General features: G+C 43.3%; 1 protein-coding gene across 1 annotated transcript in view; it reads left to right on the top strand.

The window, feature by feature from the left end:
• COL15A1 (collagen type XV alpha 1 chain) overlaps positions 1-25885 on the top strand; it is a 1855347-nt gene that overhangs the window by 1049814 nt on the left and 779648 nt on the right. Inside the window, exons 20-22 of the mRNA XM_077269528.1 lie at positions 3382-3435; positions 16109-16189; positions 21242-21277. Coding sequence (XP_077125643.1) covers positions 3382-3435; positions 16109-16189; positions 21242-21277 — 171 coding nt within the window. The remainder of the gene's footprint in view (positions 1-3381; positions 3436-16108; positions 16190-21241; positions 21278-25885) is intronic.

Raw genomic sequence — 25885 nt, 5'->3', positions numbered from 1 at the left:
CGGGACTGCTGGAGTGTGCGGTTTTGGTGCTTTTTTTTTAACTCTAAATGATTCTGTATGAAGCCTAAAAAACCACATGCAAAACACTGCAGTTACGTTTTTTTAACTGCAGAATCAAAGCTTGTTTGTACTAAAAAACACACTTAAAAACTCGGCTTCATATCTGCACCAAAAAAAGTATCAAATAACGGGAAAAGGCATAAAAAATACAGCAAAGATGCAGTAATCTGGAAAGATTGTTATTATTTAGTTTGGTGCGAACACCTGCAGAAAACAAAAAACATTCATTAAATGTGTGAACACAACCTTACAGACAAAAGCCAGCTGTTATATAGTGAAGCTACATAGCAATGAGAAAGTTCTGTCTGCTACAACTATGAATGAATGAACAAAAAATAAGTCTATGGCCGGCGTCACACTAGCGAGTTTTACGGACGTATGAGCGCCGAAAATACGTCCGTAAAAAACGCATTACACACGGCCCAATTATTCTCTATGGGGCTGCTCCTATCAGCCGTATATTACGCATCCGTAATATACGGTCTTGTACGGCCGTAGAAAATCGCAGCATGCTGCGTTTGTCACCGTATTGCGCAAAAAAAAGCCAATGAAAGTCTATGGTGGCGAGAAAAATACGGATTCCACACGGACCAGCAGTGTGACTTGCGAGAAATATGCTGCGGGGTTAGTGAAAAGCCAGTAATTCAATTGCCGGCTTTTCATTTCTCCTTCACAAACCCGACAGGATATGAGACATGGTTTACATACAGTAAACCATCTCATATCCCCTTTTTTTTGCATATTCCACACTACTAATGTTAGTAGTGTGTATGTGCAAAATTAGGGCGCTGTAGCTGCTAAAATAAAGGGTTAAATGGCTGAAAAAATTGTCGTGGGCTCCCTCGCAATTTTCTCCGCCAGAGTGGTAAAGCCAGTGACTGAGGGCAGATATTAATAGCCTAGAGAGGGTCCATGGTTATTGGCCCCCCCTGGCTACAAACATATGCCCCCAGCCACCCCAGAAAAGGCACATCTGGAAGATGCGCCTATTCTGGCACTTGGCCTCTCTCTTCCCACTCCCGTGTAGTGGTGGGATATGGGGTAATGAAGGGTTAATGCCACCTTGCTATTGTAAGGTGACATTAAGCCAGATTAATAATGGAGAGGCGTCAATTATGTCACCTATCCATTATTAATCCAATTGTATGAAAGGGTTAAAAAACACACACACACATGATTAAAAAGTATTTTAATGAAATAAACACACAGGTTGTTTTAGTATTTTTTTGCTCTCTCAATCCACCAGAAGACCCTCGCTTGGCAAAATAATAAACCAACAATATACATACCTTCTGATGAACTGTCAGGTCCCACGAAGTAAATCCATCTGAAGGGGTTAAATCATTTTACAGGCAGGAGCTGTGCTAAAGCACTCGCTCGTGCCTGTAACCCCAGGTGCTGAAAGGAAAGCTGGGTGATCTGTACTTGCCTTGAGCTGCGGTGAGGCGCCCTCTGGTGGATGAACTCATATGAACTCGAGCGTGGGAACTTTTCCAAGGCTCCAGTTCATGAGTTCATCCACCAGAGGGCGCCTCGCCGCAACTCAATGTAAGTACAGATCACCCAGCTTTCCTTTCAGCACCCGGGGTTACAGGCACGAGCGAGTGCTTTAGCACAGCTCCTGCCTGTAAAATGAGTTAACCCCTTCAGATGGATTTACATCGTGGGACCTGACAGATCCTCGGATGGTATGTATATTGTTTGTTTATTATTTTGCCAAGCGAGGGTCTTCTGGTGGATTGAGAGAGCAATAAAATATTAAAACAACCTGTGTGTTTATTTCATTAAAATACTTTTTAATAATGTGTGTGTGTTTTTTAACCCTTTCATACAATTGGATTAATAATGGATAGGTGACATAATTGACGCCTCTCCATTATTAATCTGGCTTAATGTCACCTTACAATTGCAAGGTGACATTAACCCTTCATTACCCCATATCCCACTGCTACACGGGAGTGGGAAGAGAGTGGCCAAGTGCCAGAATAGGCACATCTTCCAGATGTGCCTTTTCTGGGGTGGCTGGGGGCAGATGTTTGTAGCCAGGGGGGGCCAATAACCATGGACCCTCTCTAGGCTATTAATATCTGCCCTCAGTCACTGGCTTTATCACTCTGGCGGAGAAAATTGCGCCGGAGCCCACGCCAATTTTTTCCGCCATTTAACCCTTTATTTTAGCAGCTACAGCACCCAAATTTTGCACATGCACACTACTAACATTAGTAGTGTGGAATATGCAAAAAAAAGGGGGATATGAGATGGTTTACTGTATGTAAACTATGTCTCATATCATGTCGGGTTTGTGAAGGAGAAATGAAAAGCCGGCAATTGAATTACTGGCTTTTCACAGATATTGCGCTGAATTAAATATAAATACAGAATATATATATATATATATGTCTCAATGACATATATATATATACTCTATATATGTTTTACCGAAGATTTGAGCACATAAATCCATTAGATGTCGGTTTTGCAAGCCTGCGAGAAAGTATCGCAGTACGAATGCCATACGGATTACATACGGAGGATGCCATGCGCAAAATACGCTGACACACCCTGCCTACGGAGGACATATGGACCACTATTTTGGGAACATTTCTCCGTATTACAGCCGTATTACGGCCATAAAAAACGGACCGTATTGTCTTACGCTGAGTGTGACGCCGGCCTATATGTCCCAAATAGAGATTAGCAAGATGCACAGATGACATCATGCCAGGCCTGGCTAATCAAAAGCCTTAGGACAGAGTCACACTACAGCCACATACGGCCGAGTCTCGCAGGTTAAAAACAAGCTCTGGCACCGGCACTCCGGAGCGGAGCGTGCGGCTCCATGCATTGCTATGCGGCCTCACGCACCGCTCTGGAGTGTCGGTGCCAAAGCTTGGTTTTAACCTGCGAGACTCAGCCGTATCTCGCTGTGTGTGATCCCGGCCTTACCAGGGACGCTGGAAGGTAGAAGATTAGCAGCCTTTTGTCCAGATGCCAGGTAGCACTGACCTGCACGCTAGAGCAGACTCCTGTGATTCGATCCGCTCATCTCTAGTCCAAACAGTCCAGGATACAGAGAGACAGTTCTGGATTTGGGTCTACACCTCGCAGTCTCGGGGTCTGCTGAATATCTCACTGCCACCATCCCCTCTGACAACACCTCCTGCCGGGGTAAAAGAAATGGTAAATGGGTATGGCTTGGGGGATAATAGATACGTGGTCAAATCGCGCTGCATAATTTGTCCCTCTTTCTGTTCTTCAGAGGTTGTGAAGTGTGCATCAGTCTTCAATGTTAATGTGCTTAATTTATTACTAATCTTTCAGGGGCCAAGAGGACCAAAAGGTGATACTGGTGTCCGTGGATTGCATGGAAAAAAGGTAGTGACAAAATGTAATGTCCACAGAAAAATAAAGTTACGGACTTTGGAAATTAAAGCAAAGAAATGAAACTCATCTGTTCTTTATTGGCTTAAATGATATCTAATTATAGAATGGAAGTCTGTGCAGTCATTCAGATTGATAGGAGCAGATCTGCAGTACCCAGGAACAATCACTGCATAGTGTAGATAGCAGTGGTGTTCCACTGCTGCCGATAACATCTTATTGGTGTAGGTGCTAAGTACCTACCGATTGGTCATCCTCATCAATATCATATGAGTGGACAACATTTTAATGGTTTTTCAAAAATAGTAAGGGCTTGATTCGTCAGTTTCCACCAGAAATCTGGTATAAACCTGTTACAAAATGTTTTCAAAGCATGTAGTCATTTTAACACCAACTCGGACAACTTTCAAAAAGTTGGCACAGTTTACAGGAGGAGAGCAGCCTGTTCCTTTCCTGAGAAGTTCACCATAATTTACAGCATAACAGTGGTATAAATTATAGCAGGAAAATAGATTTTTATGACTGGGGCATGGCAACTGAAAGATGTGTCAAATTCATTCAGAGATACGTGCCTCTTAACCCTTTAGTGACCAAGTTAATTTTTGACCCTAATGAAAAGGCCAAATTTTAGAAATTTGACCAGTGTCACTATATGGTAATATTTCTGGAACGATCCATCGTATCCCAGTGATTCTGAGAATTTTTTTGTGACATAATGTACTTCACGATAGTGGCAAAATTTGTTCGATATGACTTGTGTTTATTTGTAAAAATACTGCAATTTTGGCAAAAATTTAGAAGAAAAAAATCACAATTTTGAAACTTTCAATCTTAAAGTCCTTAGACCAATTAATCATGCTGTGCAAAATAGTAAATAAATACATTTCCCATATGTCTACTTTACATCTGCATCATTTTATTTTGTCAGGATGTTACATGGGATAAAAGTTTATGAGCAACACTTGTTTTTTTGAAACACAAATTTAGGTGAAAGAGATTGAAGGCACCATGTTCCATCTGCAGGGCCCCTAAGGTTCTTACCGTAAACCAAAAAAGAATAACCCTTAAAAATTAACTTTTAATTATTCCTTTTAAAATTTAAGCAATATGTGTACATATATATGTGTGTGTTAGGGATCAAGTTCCCGCCTCTGCACAGCAAAGTCCTGCTTTTCCCATTCTGAGCATGCCCAGGGTAAGATCTCTCATTGGAGATCAAGGGTCACATGCTCAGGTACTGCAGCAACTCCCATTGGTCCTCTAGGAAGGTCCTGAACCTGTTCAAGTTCTGTGGCAACTTTCCATTGGTCCTTCTGGGAAGGTCCTGAAGTTGCTGCAGCTATAAAAGATTCGCATGACCACACAGCCATGCGTTAGTATCAATCCATGTCATGAGTTTTGTGCCAATGTGGTCATATATGTGTGTATTCAGGGCTCGGCTAAGCCACTAGAATACCGGCACCTCCGGTGAGGAGATTGTATGTGTGCCTCTTTGACTGCGTGACCACAGACTGCTATCAGCTCAGCAGTTGCTGTGTACTCCTGTGAGCTAAACAGGACACAGTGCTTTCTTTATGGGCGACTCTGTGAAGTAACAGAGTTCGCTTCTACCGCCATATAGTGCCGCCATTTGCCAGCAGCAGGTTTCTCTCCTGCACGGTGGACCCCGGGCTGCGAACGCACCAAATATCATCTCACTATTTACTCGGTGCATTCCGCCAGCCCTTAACAGTGTGTGTGTGTGTGTGTGTGTGTGTGTGTGTGTGTGTGTGTGTGTGTGTATATATATATATATATATATATATATATATATATATATATATATATATATATATATATATATATATATATCTAATATATAAAGCTGAATGTGTGTATGTATGTGTGTATGTGTGTATGTATGTCCGGGATTGGCATCTGAACCGTCGCAGCTACAGCCACAAAATTTTGCACAGTCACACGTCTGGACCCCGAGAGCGTCATAGGCTATATTGTGAGGTGAAATTTTAACCCCGCACTTTCCAATTCACCAAACAATTTTGCCCCTATCTACATAATGGGGAAAAAGTGAAAGGAAAAGTGTTGGAGGTGTCGCAGCTACAGGCACAAAATTTTGCACAGTCACACGCCTGGACCCCGAGAGCGTCAAAGCTATGTTGTGAGGTGAAATTTTAACCCCACGCTTTCCAATTCACCAAACAATTTTGCCCCTATCTACATAATGGGGAAAAAGTGAAAGGAAAAGTGTTGGAGGCGTCGCAGCTACAGGCACAAAATTTTGCACAGTCACACGTCTGGACCCTGAGAGCGTCAAAGCTATGTTGTGAGGTGAAATTTTAACCCCGCGCTTTCCAATTCACCAAACAATTTTGCCCCTATCTACATAATGGGGAAAAAATGAAAGGAAAAGTGTTGGAGGCAAATTAACAGCTGCCAGATGTGAACAAGGGGGACTTAAAGAATGAGAGCGATGGCGCCAAAGAGTATATACTGTACAGTTGCTAAGGTGGGGCCCCGACATGGGATAATCACCACACCACCACGGGGATATGAACACACACACAAAATGCGCCACACACTACCACGTGCTCGAACACATATACCACCCTCAGCGTACATTTCACCACACATACACCAACCTCGCCACATAAAAGTTGAAACACAAAAGTCGCCGCTCAAAACTCGCCACGCGCAAAACTCTCCACATGCAAAACTCGCCACATGTGCAAAACTCACCTCATGGAAAACTCGCCACACGCAAAACTTGCACACGCGGAAAAATTTCCACATGCACAAAAGTTGCAACACATGCAAAAGTTGCCTCACACAAAACTTGCACATACTCAAAAGGCACCACACATAAAACTCGCCACGCGTAAAACTCGCCATGCGCAAAACTTGCTGCACACAACTTGCTAAACTAACCTGTCACATGCAACTCGACACACAAAAAGTTGCTACACGCATGTCGCCACACAAAACTCATCTCACAAAAGTCGCTACATGCATGTCGCCACACGCAACTCAACACACACAACTTGACACACGAAACTCGCCCTAAAACACACAAAGTCTGGTATTATCCTTCAAAAATAAAAATCTGATTAATAAGCTGACAAACTACAAGAGCAACAAATGTACCATATAGGAATCCGGCAGCTGTCAGTCACATGACCAGTCTATTATGTGTATGTGTGAGCTAATATATACTGCCAGGGGGTGGGCTTACTGTTGGCTGGGGATTTATCAGGCTGCCAATTTAGCTTACAAATACTGAGGTAAAAATACTGTCCAAATAACATGTGAACGAGGTCTAATACAGGAGGAGATGACATACAGATATATACTATATACAGGAGGAGATGACACACAGGTATATACTATTTACAGGGGAGATGACACACAGGTATATACTATATGCAGGAGGAGATGACACACAGATATATACTATATACAGGAGAGATGACACACAGGTATATACTATATAGAGGAGGAGATGACATACAGGTACATACTACATACAGCAGGAGATGACATACAGGTATATACTATATACAGGAGGAGATGACACACAGATATATACTATATATAGGTGAGATGACACACAGGTATATACTATATACAGGAGGAGATTACATACAGGTATATACTATATATAGGAGGAGATGACATACAGGTATATACTATATATAGGGGAGATGACACACAGCAGGTATATACTATATACAGGGGAGATGACATACAGGTATATACTATATACAGGAGATGACATACAGGGAGATGACAAACATGTACACTCACCGGCCACTTTATTAGGTACACCATGCTAGTAACGGGTTGGACCCCCTTTTGCCTTCAGAACTGCCTCAATTCTTCGTGGCATAGATTCAACAAGGTGCTGGAAGCATTCCTCAGAGATTTTGGTCCATATTGACATGATGGCATCACACAGTTGCCGCAGATTTGTCGGCTGCACATCCCAAAGATGCTCCATACAAGGCAGGATGGATCCATGCTTTAATGTTGTTTACGCCAAATTCTGACCCTACCATCCGAATGTCGCAGCAGAAATCGAGACTCATCAGACCAAGCAACGTTTTTCCAATCTTCTACTGTCCAATTTCGATGAGCTTGTACAAATTGTAGCCTCGGTTTCCTGTTCTTAGCTGAAAGGAGTGGTACCCGGTGTGGTCTTCTGCTGCTGTAGCCCATCTGCCTCAAAGTTCAACGCACTGTGCGTTCAGAGATGATCTTAGGCCTACCTTGGTTGTAACGGGTGGCGATTTGAGTCACTGTTGCCTTTCTATCAGCTCGAACCAGTCTGCCCATTCTCCTCTGACCTCTGGCATCAACAAGGCATTTCCGCCCACAGAACTGCCGCTCACTGGATTTTTTTTCTTTTTCGGACCATTCTCTGTAAACCCTAGAGATGGTTGTGCGTGAAAATCCCAGTAGATCAGCAGTTTCTGAAATACTCAGACCAGCCCTTCTGGCACCAACAACCATGCCACGTTCAAAGGCACTCAAATCACCTTTCTTCCCCATACTGATGCTCGGTTTGAACTGCAGGAGATTGTCTTGACCATGTCTACATGCCTAAATGCACTGAGTTGCCGCCATGTGATTGGCTGATTAGAAATTAAGTGTTAACAAGAAGTTGGACAGGTGTACCTAATAAAGTGGCCGGTGAGTGTATATACTGAGGTGAAAATGAGAGGTGTGAGGTGAAAATGAAAAGGTGTGAGTGCAAAATGAGAGGAGTGAGGGAAAATAGTGGAGTGATCGGAAAATGACAGATGTGAGGTCGAAATGACAAGTGTTAGGGGGGAATGAGAGGAGTGAGGGGGAAAATAAGAGGAGTGAGGTGGAAAATGAGAGGTGTGAGGGAGAAAATGAGAGATGTGAGGGGGAAAATGAAAGATGTGATGGGGAAAATGAGAGGCGTGATGGGAAAATAAGAGAAGTGAGGTGCTATAACTAACCACAGATATTTACTATGCCCAGGCAACGCCGGGCTCTTCAGCTAGCTTAGATTTACAATCTCCATGCTTTTCTCATGGTCAACTTTATGTGGCCTATTCAAGAGTTGGAACGGCCAAAAATCTGTTTGTCTTTGCTCCTGAAGGAAAAACTAAGAATGTTGTTTATCAAAAGGCTCTCAAATAAGTAGTAGAAGATTACTTCACATTACTTGGCCAATTTAGTTAAATCTGTGTGGAATATCTCTGGTGTTGAAATATATGTTGTAAAATGCTTCTATTAGCTTAGTTTTTGCCTTTTAATAATTACATTTCTATCTATTTGTTTTGTGGTTTTTTTGTACAGAATACATTTTTGTTAACACATTCTATTTTGCTAACAGCAGTTATTACCCCGGGCGAAGCCGGGTAGTACAGCTAGTATATATATATATATATATATATATATATATATATATATATATATATATATATATATATATATATATATATACTAGATGGTAGCCCGATTCTAACGCATCGGGTAATCTAGAATATGCATGTAGTTTATTTATGAAGATTTTAGAATAAGACATTGAATACACAGGATTCGGCCGGCCACGACCAATTAGCGAAGCGTGGTTCAAATCCTGCACCAATTCGTACCCGGACTGCGCCTGTCGCTGATTGTTCGCGGCCGGCCATGTAGTCTATAACAGCCCACGTAGTAAATAGCACAGCCACATAGTATATTGCACAGCCACGTAGTATGTAGCACAGCTACGTAGTGTATAGCAAAGCCACGTAGTATATAGCACAGCCCATGGAGTATATAGCACAGCCACGTAGTATATAACACAGCCCACAGAGTATATAGCACAGCCACATAGTGTATAGCACAGCCCACGGGGTGTATAACAGTCCACATACTGTAGCATATAACACAGGCAACATAGTGTATAACACAGGCCACGTAGTATATTGCACAGCCCACGTAGTACATTGCACAGCCCACGTAGTACATTGCACAGCCCACGTAGTATATAGCACAGCCCACGTAGTATATAGCACAGCCCACGTAGTATATAGCACAGCCCACGTAGTATATTGCACAGCCCACATAGTATATAGCACAGCCCACGCAGTATATTGCACAGCCCACGTAGTACATTGCACAGCCCACGTAGTACATTGCACAGCCCACGTAGTACATTGCACAGCCCACGCAGTATACTGCACAGCCCACGTAGTACATTGCACAGCCCACGCAGTATACTGCACAGCCCACGCAGTACATTGCACAGCCCACGTAGTACATTGCACAGCCCACGTAGTATATAGCACAGCCCACGTAGTATATAGCACAGCCCACGTAGTATATAGCACAGCCCACGTAGTATATTGCACAGCCCACATAGTATATAGCACAGCCCACGCAGTATATTGCACAGCCCACGTAGTACATTGCACAGCCCACGTAGTACATTGCACAGCCCACGTAGTACATTGCACAGCCCACGCAGTATACTGCACAGCCCACGTAGTACATTGCACAGCCCACGCAGTATACTGCACAGCCCACGCAGTACATTGCACAGCCCACGTAGTACATTGCACAGCCCACGTAGTATATAGCACAGCCCACATAGTATATAGCACAGCCCACGTAGTATATAGCACAGCCCACGTAGTATATTGCACAGCCCACGTAGTATATTGCACAGCCCACGTAGTATATTGCACAGCCCACGTATTATATTGCACAGCCCATGTATTATATTGCACAGCCCATGTAGTATATTGCACAGCCCACGCAGTATATAGCAATGTGGGCATCATATCCATGTTAAAAAAAAAGAATTAAAATAAAAAAAAATAGTTATATACGCACCTTCCGTTGGCCCCGGATCCAAGCGAGGCGTTTACCGATGCTCCTCGCGCGCTCCAGTCCCAAGAGTTCATTGCTGTCTCGCGGAAAAGGCCTGTTCCTGATCCGGGGGCCGACAGGCAGTGAGCATATAACGATTTTTATTTTTTTCATTATTTTTAACACTAGATCTTTTAACTATTGATGCCGCGTAGGCAGCATCAATAGTCAAAAGTTGGTCACACAGGGTTAATAGCAGCGGTAACGGAGTGGGTTACCCATGGCATAACGCGGGCCGTTACCGCTGCCATTAACCCTGTGTGAGCGCTGACTGGAGGGGATTATGGAGCGGGCACTGACTGCAGGGAGGAAGGAGCAGCCATTTGCCGCCGGACTATGCCCGTCGCTGATTCATCAGCGACTTGGATTTCAATGACAGACGGAGGCCGCGACCAATTAATATCCGTGACAGACAGACAGAAGGACAGATGGAAGTGACCTTTAGACAATTATATAGTAGATATTACAGACCAAAAGTTTTGACACACCTTCTCCTTTAAAGATTTTTCTGCATTTTCATGTCTGTCAAAATTGTACATTCACACTGAAGGCATCACAACTATGAATTAACACATGTGGAATTATATATGGAGCGGCCCCCAGACGCAGGACGGCAGGGTACTCGGATCCGGGTCTCTCCCTTCTGAGGATATCACGGTGGCCTGACCCGGTCCGAGGTCCTGCTAAGGGGTGCCCAATAAAAAATGTAGGTGACGGTGTAGGTCACAGTAAATAACGAGGACACAGGGTTGCAGTCTCTTTACCTCTTTACTGAAGGCTTCGGCATCCGCAATCCAGAGCACTGTTAACAGGGCTGGCTGAGACCAGCCGGTCCAAAGGCCAGAGTTCCCTTTGCAGGTGGAAATCAGTGCCTACCTACTAGCGCCTGGGTGTTGTAGTACTTCCCTGCTGAGCACCACGGGATAGTACTCACAACTGTCGTGTATGTTTCTGTTCTTTCTCTCCGTCCCCCAGATGATATGAATAGGACGCACCCGTATGACGGGGTAGGCCTGGAGTTATTTTATAGGGACCCTAGAGATGCCCCTCTCCCACAATTGCCTCCGTTGTCTTCATTAGGTGATTAAGGTGAGGCAGCCAACCTAAAATTAACTGCCCTGCCGTTGGTTTGAAGTAAGAGCCCAATACTTCCTCGGCGTTCCGGCCACCGGCTACGCGCCTCAGTAGGATGTTGCCGATCTCGGGGCACGACTCCTACTGGTTCTATCGCCTTTGTGCTGTGATCTCGTTTCTCACTTCTCCACAATATACTTCGCTTCATGTCCTTTCTTAAGATGCCGCCGCAATGAAGTGCCGGCGCGGCTCCGTAATGATCTGTCCTTTCGCTAGGCCTCTGTCAGGATCCCACCCCTGACAGGGACCCCCCTGAATCTTCCCAAGCAACCTCTTCTCTCACTAGGTGTTGCCTGGGCAAAACCCAGTCAGCTTCTCCCTAACTTCCTATCCAACCCCCAGTTTTACCAGAGTGTGAGGAGTGGCCTAATACATAGAACCCTTTGCTCCCCCTGGTGGCCAGAGTGTGAAGTGTAATGTGTGACTGTGATACCTGGTCAGGTGAACTCCTTTAGTGCCATCTGACGTACCATCACTCCCCTTAGTGGCGGAGCGGCAGTACTGCAACGACCAGGACTCTGTGGCTCTGCATATACTTAACAAAAAAATGTGAAACAATTGAAAATATGTCTTATATTCTAGGTTTTTCAAAGTAGCCACTTTTTGCTTTGATGACTGCTTTGCACACTCTTGGCATTCTCTTGATGAGCTTCAAGAGGTAGTCACCGGGAATGGTTTTCACTTCACAGGTGTGCCCTGTCAGGTTTAATAAGTGGGATTTCTTGCCTTATAAATGGGGTTGGGACCATCAGTTGTGTTGTGCAGAAGTCTGGTGGATACACAGCTGATAGTCCTACTGAATAGACTGTTAGAATTTGCATTATGGCAACAAAAAAGCAGCAAAGTAAAGAAAAACGAGTGGCCATCATTACTTTAAGAAATGAAGGTCAGTCAGTCCAAAAAATTGGGAAAACTTTGAAAGTGTTTCCAAGTGCAGTTGCAAAAACCATCAAGCGCTATAAAGAAACTGACTCACATGAGGACCGCCCCAGGAAAGGAAGACCAAGATTCACCTCTGCTTCTGAGGATAAGTTTATCCGATTCACTAGCCTCAGAAATCGCAGGTTAACAGCAGCTCAGATTAGAGACCAGGTCAATGCCACACAGAGTTCTAGCAGCAGACACATCTCTACAACAACTGTTAAGAGGAGACTTTGCGCAGCAGGCCTTCATGGTAAAATACCTGCTAGGAAACCACTGCTAAGGGCAGACAACAAGCAGAAAACTCTTGTTTGGGCTAAAGAACACAAGGAATGGACACCAGACCAGTGGAAATCTGTGCTTTAGTCTGATGAGTCCAAATTTGAGATCTTTGGTTCCAACCACCGTGTCTTTGTGCGACGCAGAAAAGGTGAATGGATGGACTCTACAAGCCTGGATCCCACCGTAAAGCATGGAGGAGGAGGTGTGATGGTGTGGGGGTGCTTTGCTGGTGACACTGTTGGGGATTTATTCAAAATTGAAGGCATACTGAACCAGCATGGCTACCACAACATCTTGTAGCGGCATGCTATTCCATCCGGTTTGCGTTTAGTTGGACCATCATTTATTTTTCAACAGGGCAATGACCCCAAACACACCTCCAGGCTGTGTAATGGCTATTTGACCAAGAAGGAGAGTGATGGGGTGCTACGCCAGATGACCTTGCCTCCACAGTCACCAGAACCGGAACCTATTCGAGATGTTTTGGGGTGAGCTGGACCGCAGAGTGAAGGCAAAAGGGCCAACAAGTGCTAAGCATCTCTGGGAACTCCTTCAAGATTGTTGGAAGACCATTCCCAGTGACTACCTCTTGAAGCTCATCAAGAGAATGCCAAGAGTGTGCAAAGCAGTCATCAAAGCAAAAGGTGGCAACTTAGAAGCACCTAGAATATAAGACATAATTTCATTGGTTTCACACTTTTTTGTTAAGTATATAATTCCACATGTGTTAATTCATAGTTTTGATGCCTTCAGTGTGAATGTACAATTTTCATAGTCATGAAAGTACAGAAAAGTTTTTAAATGAGAAGGTGTCCCTGTGGAGCTAACAGCCTACCTAGCAGCAGAGGTTGGCACCCCCGCACAACATCGGCTGTCCCTCAGAATCCCTACAGGCCCTTTATTTTAGGGTGGTGCAAAAACCCACACAACATGCAGTGATGCAGTGTTTCCAGCTCATGTGATCATTTCGGAGTTCGAGGCTGAAGAGGAGGAGGTGCAGGAGCTGGGGGCAACCCTGATTGACCTAGGACATGCAATCCTCGGTGTCGGGAGGATCCCTCAAAGTGACTTCAAATCAGATGTTGTCTCTAAAAAAAAAGTTGTAAACATGAGAAATCCCTGTTCGAGTTTTAACCCTTCTAACTTCCTAACGAAAAAAATTTTGGTTACAAAATTGTGCTGATGTAAGGCTAGTTTCATACTAGCGTTCGGCTGGGCTGTGGACTTCTGTGAAGCCTCGCCCACTGCTGCGCCTCTTCCTTCAGCTCCACCTGCGTCTGCATGCATCCTGCATACCCTATCTTTAACATTGGGTACGCAGGCCATGCGGATGTATGTGGATGCCTCTGTCTTGACGCTGCACTGACCTGTGTCAGATGCAACATGTTGGGTTTTGTTGCGTTCACTGCAGCTTCAAAATGACGCATGCGGAGGCATCCGCATACATCATGGCCTGCATACCTAATGTTAAAGATTGGGTACGCAGCACGTATGCAGATGTAGGCATTGCTGAAGGAAGAGGCATGGCACTGGGCGGGCTTCACGGAGGAAGTCCACAGCTCTGCCGAATGCTAGTGTGAAACTAGCCTAAAGTAGACCTGTGGGAAATGTTACTTATTAGGTATTTTGTGTAGCATATCTCTGTGATTTAAGGGCATGATAATTCAAAGTTGTAAAACTGCTAAATTTTCAAAATTTTCGCCAAATTTCTGTTCTATTCACAAATAAATGCAAGTCATATCAAATAAATTTTACCACTATCATGAAGTACAATATGTCACAAGAAAATTATCTCAGAATCACCGGGATCCATTGAAGTGTTCCAGAGTTATTACCTCATAAAGGGACAGTGGTCAGAATAGAAAAAATTCTCATAGACTTGTATTAGCGACGGATTGCGACGGATGACCTCACGTTTCATCCATCGTTCACCGTATCTGTAGAAAATTTTGTCCGGCAGCCGGAGACAACGGACAAAGTAACGTTTTTTGTGTACGTCGAAAAAATGGACAGCAACGGATCCATTGCCGTCCGTCGTTTGCTCGAATGGAAGGCTATGGGCGCCGGATCTGTCAAATGACGGAATACGGCGACGGATTCCGTTTTTTTAAAACTGAGCATGCTCCGATTTTTTTTTTTAAGGATCCAATCAGCCAGATTCATTAGTTGGATCCAACGAAAAAATGGATCCTTCGCATCAGTTTTTCACAATCTGCGACAGATGCGTCGAGCCTACGGATTGTGACTGACGACAAAAAAAACTGACATGTGAAAGGGGCTTTAGTCTCATACAGTTACATTTGGAAATGCACAGAGATGCTGTGTGAGGTGGCTGATCACAACTGCAGTCACATGATGCAGGGGAGGAGTGGAGGAGAGCTGGAAACTGCAGAATACAGTGACTGGTAATTATTTTCATACATACACTGTAAATATACAACTTATGGATGAAGACTGGAGAAACACGTTAATGAATTTGGCATCTTACTCCAGTGAATTTTGCATCACGACTGGCATACAAAATGCCAGTTTAGATTATTCAGTCCTTTAGTTTTATAGCAGGGAGCAACTCTCATTTGGATTGCATACCATGTTGTAAAACTTAGAAGGAATCTGTCAGTAGGTTCAACCCTCCTATATGGGCATGTAGGTCATAGGAAGCTGAACAAAATGATACCTTGATATCTGCAATCTTATGTCTTAGTCCAGAGAAATCTATGTTTTTCTTTATATGTAAATGACTGTTCAGAACTATGGGCTGGACATTGCTCTGCATGAGATTCTGTCTCTATAGCTTATTTTACGTGAAAGGAGGTGCTACCAGGGCTAGACATGTAACTAACACAGCACAGGAGAACTGAACTTTGACTCTTAAAAAACACGTTAGCAGCTGCTGCTCTCACAGCTCTGCTGTAATGCAACACTGTCTGCCTGTGAGATGGAAGCTGGAGCTGAGAGGAACCAGGTCAGGTATAATCACACACAGCTCTGCAGTGAGATCAGGAGACCAGAAAACGACCATTATACTGGTTACGCCCCCTGTCTTATAAAATAAGCTCTGGGGGTTAGATTTTCATGCAGATCAGTGTCCGGACCACAGTCCTGAACAGCTTATTTACATAAAAAGCGGGTGAAATAAGTAAAAAACATGTCAGAAATTTTCTAAGTAACTATTTTTATAAAGATGTTATTGAGATGAAAAACGATCTGGGGCACATTTATGAGCTAAGCTCCTGTCTGATTCTAGAGAAAAGTGTTACGTTCTATTGCATATCTGCTCAGTATAACACCTGTACATCTTTATATTTGTATGAGATGTCATGTTTACTTTTTTATAACTTCAGACTAGTTCATAGCTTTGTAAATAAAATTTTATATATTACATATTTATAGTATTTGTTGTATTTTTTCAGGCTGCTAACTTACATTTGTATTATTATTTCAGGGTGAAAAGGGTGAACCAGGTGCTATCATATCAGCTGATGGTTCTTTAATGTCTAAATTATCGGGAACACTTGGAGAAAAGGTGAATTTGTGCTCATTTGTATTAGATATTTACAGTATAACGTACATATGCACTTTTATATACTGTACGTATTTACAAATCCTTTTCATTGCAAACGCGACAAGCACTGCATCCTTAGACCCAACTCTGTCTCTGGCCAGCACCAGTCGAGAGTGTGCAGTTTGCAGGGGCGGCAAGTGTTGCCTAGCCTGGACTTTTTTTGAGACTGCAAAGGATGACCCAACTCATGTTTTCTGCCAAATTTGCAAAAATAAGTCAATAAAGACACAAATTGCAATAATTTGACAACTAAATGCATGAACCTGCACATGCTTGGTCAACATGACTTAGTGTGAGAATCTCACTGCGCTAAAATGCCGACTAACGGGCCTTACCGGCCATCCCATCAACCAGATCTGCTGCTTCTTCCTCCTCTTTAACCTGCCAAGTCTTCTCACATAGGTCTCCGGCAGCAGTAGCTCTTCTTGTTTATCCCCTACAGTCAGAGTGAGTGAGAGCCCCTCAGATTGTATAAAAGTGGACTGCTTTTTTGTGTCACTTAGTACAAAACCTCTTTCTCAATCCACCATAACATCTCCACTTGCACCTCACTCACAGTCCAGCAGTTTGTCCTGTGTCTCCATACTCCACCCTCTCTCACCACAGCAACCAGCCCTCAGTCCTGCAGTTATGGTCACGTAAAAGAATGTTTTCTCCTATACATGGCAAAGTTAAGAGCTGTGAACTCCACCATCTCCAATCTGTTGGTCACAGAAATGCTGCCTTTCCGCCTGGAGGATACAGATAGTTTCAGAAAGTTGATGGCCATCACAGTCCCCATTACCAGTTGCCCAGTTGCCTGCTGCTGCTGTGCCATGTGCAAATTTCTACTGTGGGTCAATTGATGCTACTTTTCATGGTGTCAGCCCCTAATTTTAGCTGTTTGGGAAGGTTTTTGTCACCGCCTAAGGTACTGTGTATACATTTGGTTTGGCATCCAGTTGAATTTAATGGGGTTTGGGTACGTTTGTAGAACCATTCGGCAAATGTCTAAATGTTCAGTGAATCGTACCGAACCTTGAAAGGTTCCCTCATCTCTAGTCTTGACCACATAAAACAGAAATGGCAGCTCAGTTGCATAAACACCAAACCAGACTACATCCTGGGTTACAATAAGTACATGTGAGGGGATGATCTCACTGATCAAGTCCTCCCCAGCCTTATGCAAAAGTATGAACAAAATGCTGGCTTTGCACATAATTATAATAATGCTAACGTTCTATCATGATATGCACGACAGAAAGGAACATTTCTTTTATGAAAAAAGAAGAAAGGAAGGTGCCCATGTTGTACTTGTGCAACATTTCCCCAAACTTCAAGGAGGAAGATTGCAAAAAAGTAGAGTGTGTTACAAAAGATAAATACAAAATGCCCCACCTGGCAATGCGACACGTTCTCTGAGGTGTGATAAGATACACCTCTGGAGAACCCTCAACATCTTTGTTCCTGGAAATTTCCCATTTGTCCTACAGAACATCGGCAGGAGAGGCTACTACGAGCTTCCTTTCAGATCAGCTACTCATTTTGGAAATATAGCCTGAGAGGTCCAGACTACAGATACAAAACTTGGTTTTAATTATTGACAAACAGGAAAATAGGGGATTGATTAATAATATTTGATTAAAAGAGATCCTGAAAACTCAGCACTGGAGGGTTTGAGACACCTAACTACTTCTGCATTTAATAATCTTTTTTTTTTATATAGCGCTAACATATTCCACAGCGCTTCACAGTTTTGCACACATTATCATCGCTGTCCCCATTGGGGCTCACATTCTAAATTCCCTATCAGTATGTCTTTTGAATATGGGACGAAACCCACGCAAATGCAGGGAGAACATACAAACTTCTTGCAGATGTTGTACTTGGTAGGATTTAAACTAGGACCCCAGCGCTGCATGGCTGCAGTGCTAACCACTGAGCCACCATGCTGCCCCGTTTAACAAGATTACACAGTAAATGCTAGAGGTCTCCTATTCCATCCCGGAGGACAAACTGCTTTGACTTCACTCTCCCTGCCTTCAGACATATCAAATGTATCTGAAGGATGTGAGGGAGCAACATCTCCAAATGTCTTGATTTATCCAAAGGAGATCCCTGGGAGAGCCAGTGCTAACACTGCTGGAACAACCCTGGCACAGGATGTGAGTATAAATGTTATGATCTTACAAGGGAGAAAAATGATTGGGATGGGGTGGAACAAGTAGTGTGCAATATATTTAACTGTTTTTGTATGGTATTTACCATTGTCAGACTGGAGTGGCAATGGCCCTCCATTATCATTGACACTGAAGGCCCACCGTCTAGCTAAATGCAATCAGTACATTACCCACTTTCACAAATTTACCTATCCTTCTATACAATAACATACTAAGAAATGAGATAAATGAATAATGAGATGCTGCCATAGTCTGTACATAGTGAATCAAGTATATTTTGTCAGCTACTGCCTATAAAGGAAGGTATGGGGCCCACTCCTATATAGGTATCTACTGGGGAATTCACCTGTTGCCCTTTGGAGCAGTCTGAGCTTGGTTGGGTATGACTATCTGTTTTAGAAAATTTTCATCAAATTTCAACTATTTTCACAAACAAATGCACATCATGTTGACCTAAGTTGACCCCTAACATAAGGTACAAAGTGCTGCCAAAAAATAAACACCCTCAGAATTGTTTGGATGTCTAGAAGCATTGCAAAGTTATTACCACATAAAGTGGCGAATCAGATTTGCAAAATTTTGCCAGGTCAGGAAGTTGAAAATTTACTTCTGCGCTATGAGGTCACACTAAGGGCATGTGCAGACGTCATTTTTTGCAGCGGTTTTTCCTTGTGTTTTTTATGTGAAAAATTCAGCTAATTATGACTGAGCATTCTGAAATTTCTTGCACACATTGCTTATTTTTTCCTTGCAGATTTGAAACCGATTCAAATCTGCAGGTTGTCAATTCTGCAGCATTTTTATAGTGTTTTTAAATTAATACAATGAATAGGAAAAAATATACAAATAATACATAAAAAAAGACACAAAAATTAGGCAAAAATGCGGGGGTTTTATTCACTGCTTTTTCCTGACAAAGGACATGTTTTGATGCAAAAACGTTTTCAACAAATACTTAAAGTGTGCACATACCTTAAAAGAGGAGCAACATATTTTTACAGAAGGGACCGTATGTTTTTCATTTTTTTTTTCATTTTTTGCTACATTTTTAAACAGGCAGAATGTGCCAGCTCTGAATGGTCCTAAGCTGCTAGTTCTATTTTTCACTGCAAGTGTCCCTCTCTCACTCTCCACACACTCCTGCACTATGTGCAGAAACACTGTAATGATGGAGGAAACACAGGAGTATGTGCTTGAAAATACATAGGAAGAGCTTTCTCTGATGATTCTATTATTTCATTTGAATGCAAACTTTCAGAAGCCTGTTTCAAATGCATAGTCATGTATGACAGATGATATGAACCAAAAATATACCCATCTATCTATATAATCGTCTAAGGGGTACTTTCGTCTGTTTGTCTGCCTGTCTGTTTGTCTGTAACGGAAATCCTGCATCGCTGATTGGTTGCGGCCGGCAGGCTTAGTCTGGCCGCAAATTGGCCCCTCCCTACTCTCCTCCAGTCGCTGTCCACCAATGCGCGCGATGTTGCCGCCAGCTTCCGTTCCCAGTGATGTATTGCAAAATTACCCAGATGACTTAGCGGTCTTGTGAGTCTTGGGTAATTTCACAATGCATCACTAGGAACGGAAGCTGGCCGCAGCATCACTCGCATCGGGACAGCTTCGGTGGACGCCAGAGGGTGAGTATATAACTATTTTTTTTATTTTATTTTATTTATTTTTTAACAGGGATATGGTGCCCACACTGCTATATACTACGTGGGCTGTGTTATATACTGCGTGGGCTGTGCTGTATGTTACGTGGGCTGTTATATACTGTACTACGTGGCTGCTATATACTAATGTGGCTGTGCTATATACTACAGTATGTATATGTGGCTGTCTGTGTTACGTGGGCTGTGCTATATACTATATGGCTGCTATAAACTATGTGGCTGCTGTATACTATGTGGCTGCTATATACTATGTGGCTGCTCTATACAATGTGGCTGCTATATACTACGTGGCTGTGTTATATACTACGTGGCTGTGTTATATACTACGTGGCTGTGTTATATACTACATGGCTGTGCATTCTAGCATTCTAGAATACCCGATGCGCTAGAATCAGGCCACCATCTAGTATACAGTATAAGCCCTTAGACTATGTGAGCTTTTTCAAATGTATACATTGTTCTGGAATGTTATGAAACTCTATAAAATGGTCACTGAGGATAGGCTTATTAATGGGATTTTCCCAAAATCCCTTGAATGGAGCAGAGATGCTGCCCATTCTCCCATTCTCCTGTAGTCCCATTGACAATGAGTGTAGTGAAATCTCTCTGAAGAGACAATTTGCATAATTAGCATATTTCCCAGAGGAGCATTGTGGCTTTAAGTCTCCTCATCTCAGCATGCTTAGCATGTCGATCTCTGCAAGGAGAAACGGTAGTTCTTGGATCCCGGTCAAACGCCTCTCACCCAACCAAACCAGATCTCCACTTTGCACTGACGAGGGGCAGTACCCCGAAAACACAGTGTCTGCAAATTGAGATTCTGGTTTGGCTATTATCCTAAGTCATGTGACATGGCTCGTTAAAGGGTCAACATTGACTTGTAGGATTGCTACCTTCCAATAGGTGGCACTAGAGTTCTAGCTCTCTTCCTCTCTGAAGAGACAATTTGCATAAGTAGTGAAATCCAAGCATGCACACTTCTGATCAATTCAACGCGATGCTGTACAGAGCCCTGTGTTCTGAGATGCTAGAGGTCCCAACAATCTGACCCTAGCTACCAGCAAGTTGATAGGAGATAACTTGAAATTTTGGGAAAATACCTTTAAATATTAAATTAAATTGCTATTTTAAATTATTACTGTTAAATATATTTATTGTTTATTGGCTTTTTTTTCAAGGGTGATGCCGGAATGATGGGCCCCCCTGGACCAATGGTAATCAAATGTTTTTTTGTTACTACTGTTTGTTTGAAAGTTTTTTTAATTAAGTGGGTTACTTTGTCACCATTCAGTTCATCATCGGGGATAAGCAGTACCGATGACGCAGGGTCCTCACAAATCTGCTGAGACACTGGACGTGCACAATCAGAAGGAGTTGTGTCCTACTCATTACATACAGTATTTGGGGGCGCAGTGTCATCAGTGACAGTACTGCTTACCTCCCAATATGGAAATATGCCGCTCTGAACATCCTCTTAAAGGATCATAAACAGCACATTCAAAGGCCAGAAATAGGCAATTAAAAATCCACCTGCATATCTTATCTTTATCTTGTTAACATGCAATTCCTCAGGTGGAACTTTGTATGCACATGTTGATTCTAAGAAGAGGTGGGTCAATCAATTTGCAGAACTCTAGTCTGGTCCATATGTAAGGGGGTGACAGAGGCCGCCATGTGCATCTCTCTCTTTGAACAGTGTTAGCATTAAATATGTGCTGTTCCCTAGAGTTTTATGAACATTATTGTATTTGTTTAATGTTATGGTAACGTGTATGTGCTTCACACCCACTTTGTTTCTGTTTAAGCAAAATGTTCCTGTGCTGAGATAATCCCATAAATGTTCCCCTGTGTAATGGTTGTGTCTGACCATGCAGGAACATGGTCTGATCATACCACAGCTCCTGGCAGGGGGGAAGAGTATACAGATATTACAGCATGAGATCAGTGTTGTGCGCAGGAATAGCTACTCTGTAGCGACTCGCGTCAGACTAGCAAAAGCTCAGTCAAAGATTAAATGTACGCATGCCACAACTGATAGGAAAGTCCTAAAGGGTCGGGATACTCTTCACCCACTCCCAAAAGGGAGGGGCACTTTACAGAGCCCTCCCAGACTGATGTCACAGGATGGCTGGCGTCTGGTGACACGGACGATGTAGAGTCAGGTACAACCGTAAATCCAAAGCTAGTAGCATAAAACCCAAATGAAAACCAAAGTGAAACCCTGAGACAGTAGCTAATGAAGAAGAACCAGTAAAGACCATTAGCAACAGCTGAGAAGTAACCAGAACCCAACCAGGAAGCACTGACCACACACCTGTGCAAGGGAACTGAATACATTAATTGCTGTATTTTAAACACACAATAATGTGGAATGTAAATTAGGCCTCTTTCACACTTACGTCGGCAGTGTCCCATTGTAATGCATTGCCGAGACGTACCGACGGACGTTGAGAAAATAGTGTTAAAACGTACGCAACGTTTCCAGTATTTCGGCAGATGTGCCGTCTGAATTTTGAGAGAGAGAGAGAGAGAGAGAGAGAGAGATTTTTTTCCCTGGGTTGGAAAATGCTTCCAGGCATGCTCAAATATAAAAACTGGATCCGTCACTGGATTCCTGCATTTCACAGTGACCGCAGGATCCTGCGTCCATAGGTTCCCATTCAGTGGAACGACGTATGATGCAGGAGGCGTCCTGGCACGTTTTAGCACTGCAGACAAAAAACGTTTCTTTTAACTTTTTTTTACACATGACGGGCTGTCAAATTCCGCAGGATCCAGTGCACGACGGAACGTGTGGCCATACGTCGCTAATATAAGTCTATGAGAAAATGCAGGATCCTGCAAATGTTTTTGCAGGATCCTGTTTTCTCAAAAAACAACGTATTTAGACGGGAGCTCAAAGACGGCAGTGTGAAAGAGGCCTTAATTTTAATGTCTTGCCATACTATGTGAAACTATTTTTCTAGGTATAACTTTATATTCTGCCACCGATATACGTGGATGAGATGTGTCTGAGGGATGTGATCACAAATCGCTATATAAACAATGGCGGACAGCGTTACTCACTAACTGTGCTTCTAGTCCTTATCAGCTTTGCGTGGTGATCCGGAAGGATGATGCAGTGATACATTCAACAGGTTTTATTTACAGTACCTTGGTGAGATGAGATGAGAGTGAGGACTGTAGGTTAGAGCTGTTACAGAATCACCAGATAGAGATAATAGAAGCTTCAGGTTAGAGGTAACAAGAGAATCCTTTCTCCAGCTCTGCAGCACATGTGAGATCTAAGATGGCACAGAGTACAAAACAGGAAAAGAAGGAAGAAGATAGGAGGAGCTAAAGACAGAAAGGTGTTGTGGGAAAGTACCATAACATATTACAGTGTGATACAGCAATGGCCAGTAGATGGCAGCAAAGTATAACAAATACAATAAATGATAGAACTAGGTAAATTACCATTACATAAATGTCCATGTATGGCTGAAAGTCTATCTAAATAAACTGAACAGCACACTCCCCGTCTGAAATCCTTGGATTTCACTATGCCATAAGTCTCGAATTGGGAGTGTTAACCAGAAGTGCATGGAGGGATACCTCAACCTGTAAGATAAAAACAATGCATGCAATGCAACAATAACATATTGTATAACAAGATAGACAAATGTCTATAACGAGTTCCTGAAGTAATCCAACGGATAACCCATCTTCGGATTGGAGAAGCCGCGCTAGGCCAAACTGTCTCCAACCCATTTGTAATCCAAAGGTTGAAGTTCCTTGAAAGAGTTCCTACTGATTGGATGGATAATCAATCCTCAACCGGTATGAGTAAGATAATCTCTGATATAGGCCTAATGAAAGATTTGGGGTCACCTTGCTTAGTAACTGTCACTTCTACCTTACGCACCTTACCATCGTCACTTGGAAAGGTTTTAGATATAAGTCCCATAGGCCATGCGTTTCTTTCCTCCTTCTGGTCTTTCATGAGGATAATATCTCCTACTTGTAAATTTGGCTTTACTTGTTGCCATGTTCTTCGTTTTTTACGTATACATTCCAGTTCCTTGTGAAAAACATTCTGCTGCACATTGCGTATCACAATGAGTTCACTCAGAGCAATGTCTTCTGCAGAGAGAGGCTTATGGCAGATATGCCAACAGTGACAATCAGTGTTACTGTCCTTATTGCGATAGCATTGTACAATGTGTACTAACCTTGCAATGGCACGAACCAGTCTCGTCCATCTTGAGAAGCGATCAAAACGCCGACAGTCCAAGCCAACCTTCTCCTTAAATTTGGTGATGAAGGTGCTGACATCAGGACGGATCTCTGGGTCGACATCTGGATCCTGAAGGCTGAAGCTGTCTTCAACGGCAGTCTCTTCGCACTGTTCGTGAAGGAACTCTGGTCCTGTCAACCAAGAAGAGCTTGCGAAGGCACCAATAGACACTGGTCTAGTAGCAAGGTCCGCAGGGTTAAGATGGGATGGGACATGCTGCCATTGCTGGGGTTTGGAGGATTTCCTGATCCTTTCCACGCGGTTACTGACATAGACGTAGAAGCGTTTCGTCTGGTTGTATATGTAGCCCAGAACTACCTTACTGTCTGTGTAGAATTTTGTGTCATCCACGTGAATATCTAGTTCGCTCTGTATGAAGTCTGCAATCTCTATGGCTAGTACAGCCCCGCAGAGCTCGAGTCTGGGTATGGTGTGCTCGGGTTTAGGAGCCAGTTTAGCCTTTCCAAACAGAAATCCAACATGGGCTTCATTGTTAGAGTCTACAACCTTCAAGTAAGCGACAGCGGCAATAGCTTCAGTGGAGGCATCAGCGAATACATGAATCTCTTTCCTTTGACTCGTAGTTAGGGATGCCAGAGTGTAACAACGTGGTATGTGGATCTTATCCAAGGCGCAAAGAGATTCTCTCCACGACTTCCATTTTAGTTGTTTGTCCGCAGGGAGTGGTATATCCCAGTCCTTAATGCACTCTGAGAGTTGTCTCAGCAGGAACTTGCCTTGTATATTCAGGGGTGCGACAAACCCAAGTGGATCATATATACTGTTCACCACTGACAGAACCCCACGATTAGTAAATGGTTTTTCTGCACCATTAACCTGAAAGCTGAAGGAGTCCTTTAGCAAATTCCACCTCAGGCCTAGGCTTCTCTGTACTGGTGGATTGTCTGAGCCTAGGTTCAAGTCCCTAAATTCTGCGGCATGATCATTAGGGTGAAAGGCCTTTATGACAACAGCACTATTGGAGGCAATTTTATGCAATCTTAAATGAGCCTTAGAAAGCATACCTTGTGTCCGTTTGAGCAGATCTATCGCTTTCTTTGCTGTAGGCAGGGATTTAAGACCGTTGTCCACGTAGAAGTCCTTTTCAACGAACTGTTGGGCATCCTTCCCGAACTCTGCAGCGCCATCGGAGGCGGTCCTACGTAGGCCGTATGTAGCGACTGCAGGAGAAGGACTGTTTCCGAACACGTGCACCTTCATGCGGTATTCAACCATTTCCTTGTTGGTGTCGTTGTCTCGGTGCCATAGAAAATGGAGGTAATTTCTGTGATCTTGTTGCACGATGAAACAATGGAATATTTGTTCGATGTCAGCGGTAATGGCGACCAGTTCCTTTCTGAATCTCATGAGCACTCCCACCAGGTTATTAGTCAGGTTCGGACCAGTGAGGAGAACGTCATTCAGAGATACGCCGTCATGTTTGGCGCTTGAATCGAACACCACTCTGATTTGTTTCGGCTTTCTTGGATGATACACTCCAAAGGAAGGTAGATACCAGCATTCTTCATCAGCTTGCAATGGTGGA

This window comes from Ranitomeya variabilis, chromosome 6, assembly GCF_051348905.1.
Source record: "Ranitomeya variabilis isolate aRanVar5 chromosome 6, aRanVar5.hap1, whole genome shotgun sequence".
NCBI classification, from domain to species: Eukaryota; Metazoa; Chordata; class Amphibia; order Anura; family Dendrobatidae; genus Ranitomeya; species Ranitomeya variabilis.
Note: the sequence above shows the minus strand (reverse complement) of the source record. Positions and strands in the feature narration are given on the sequence as shown.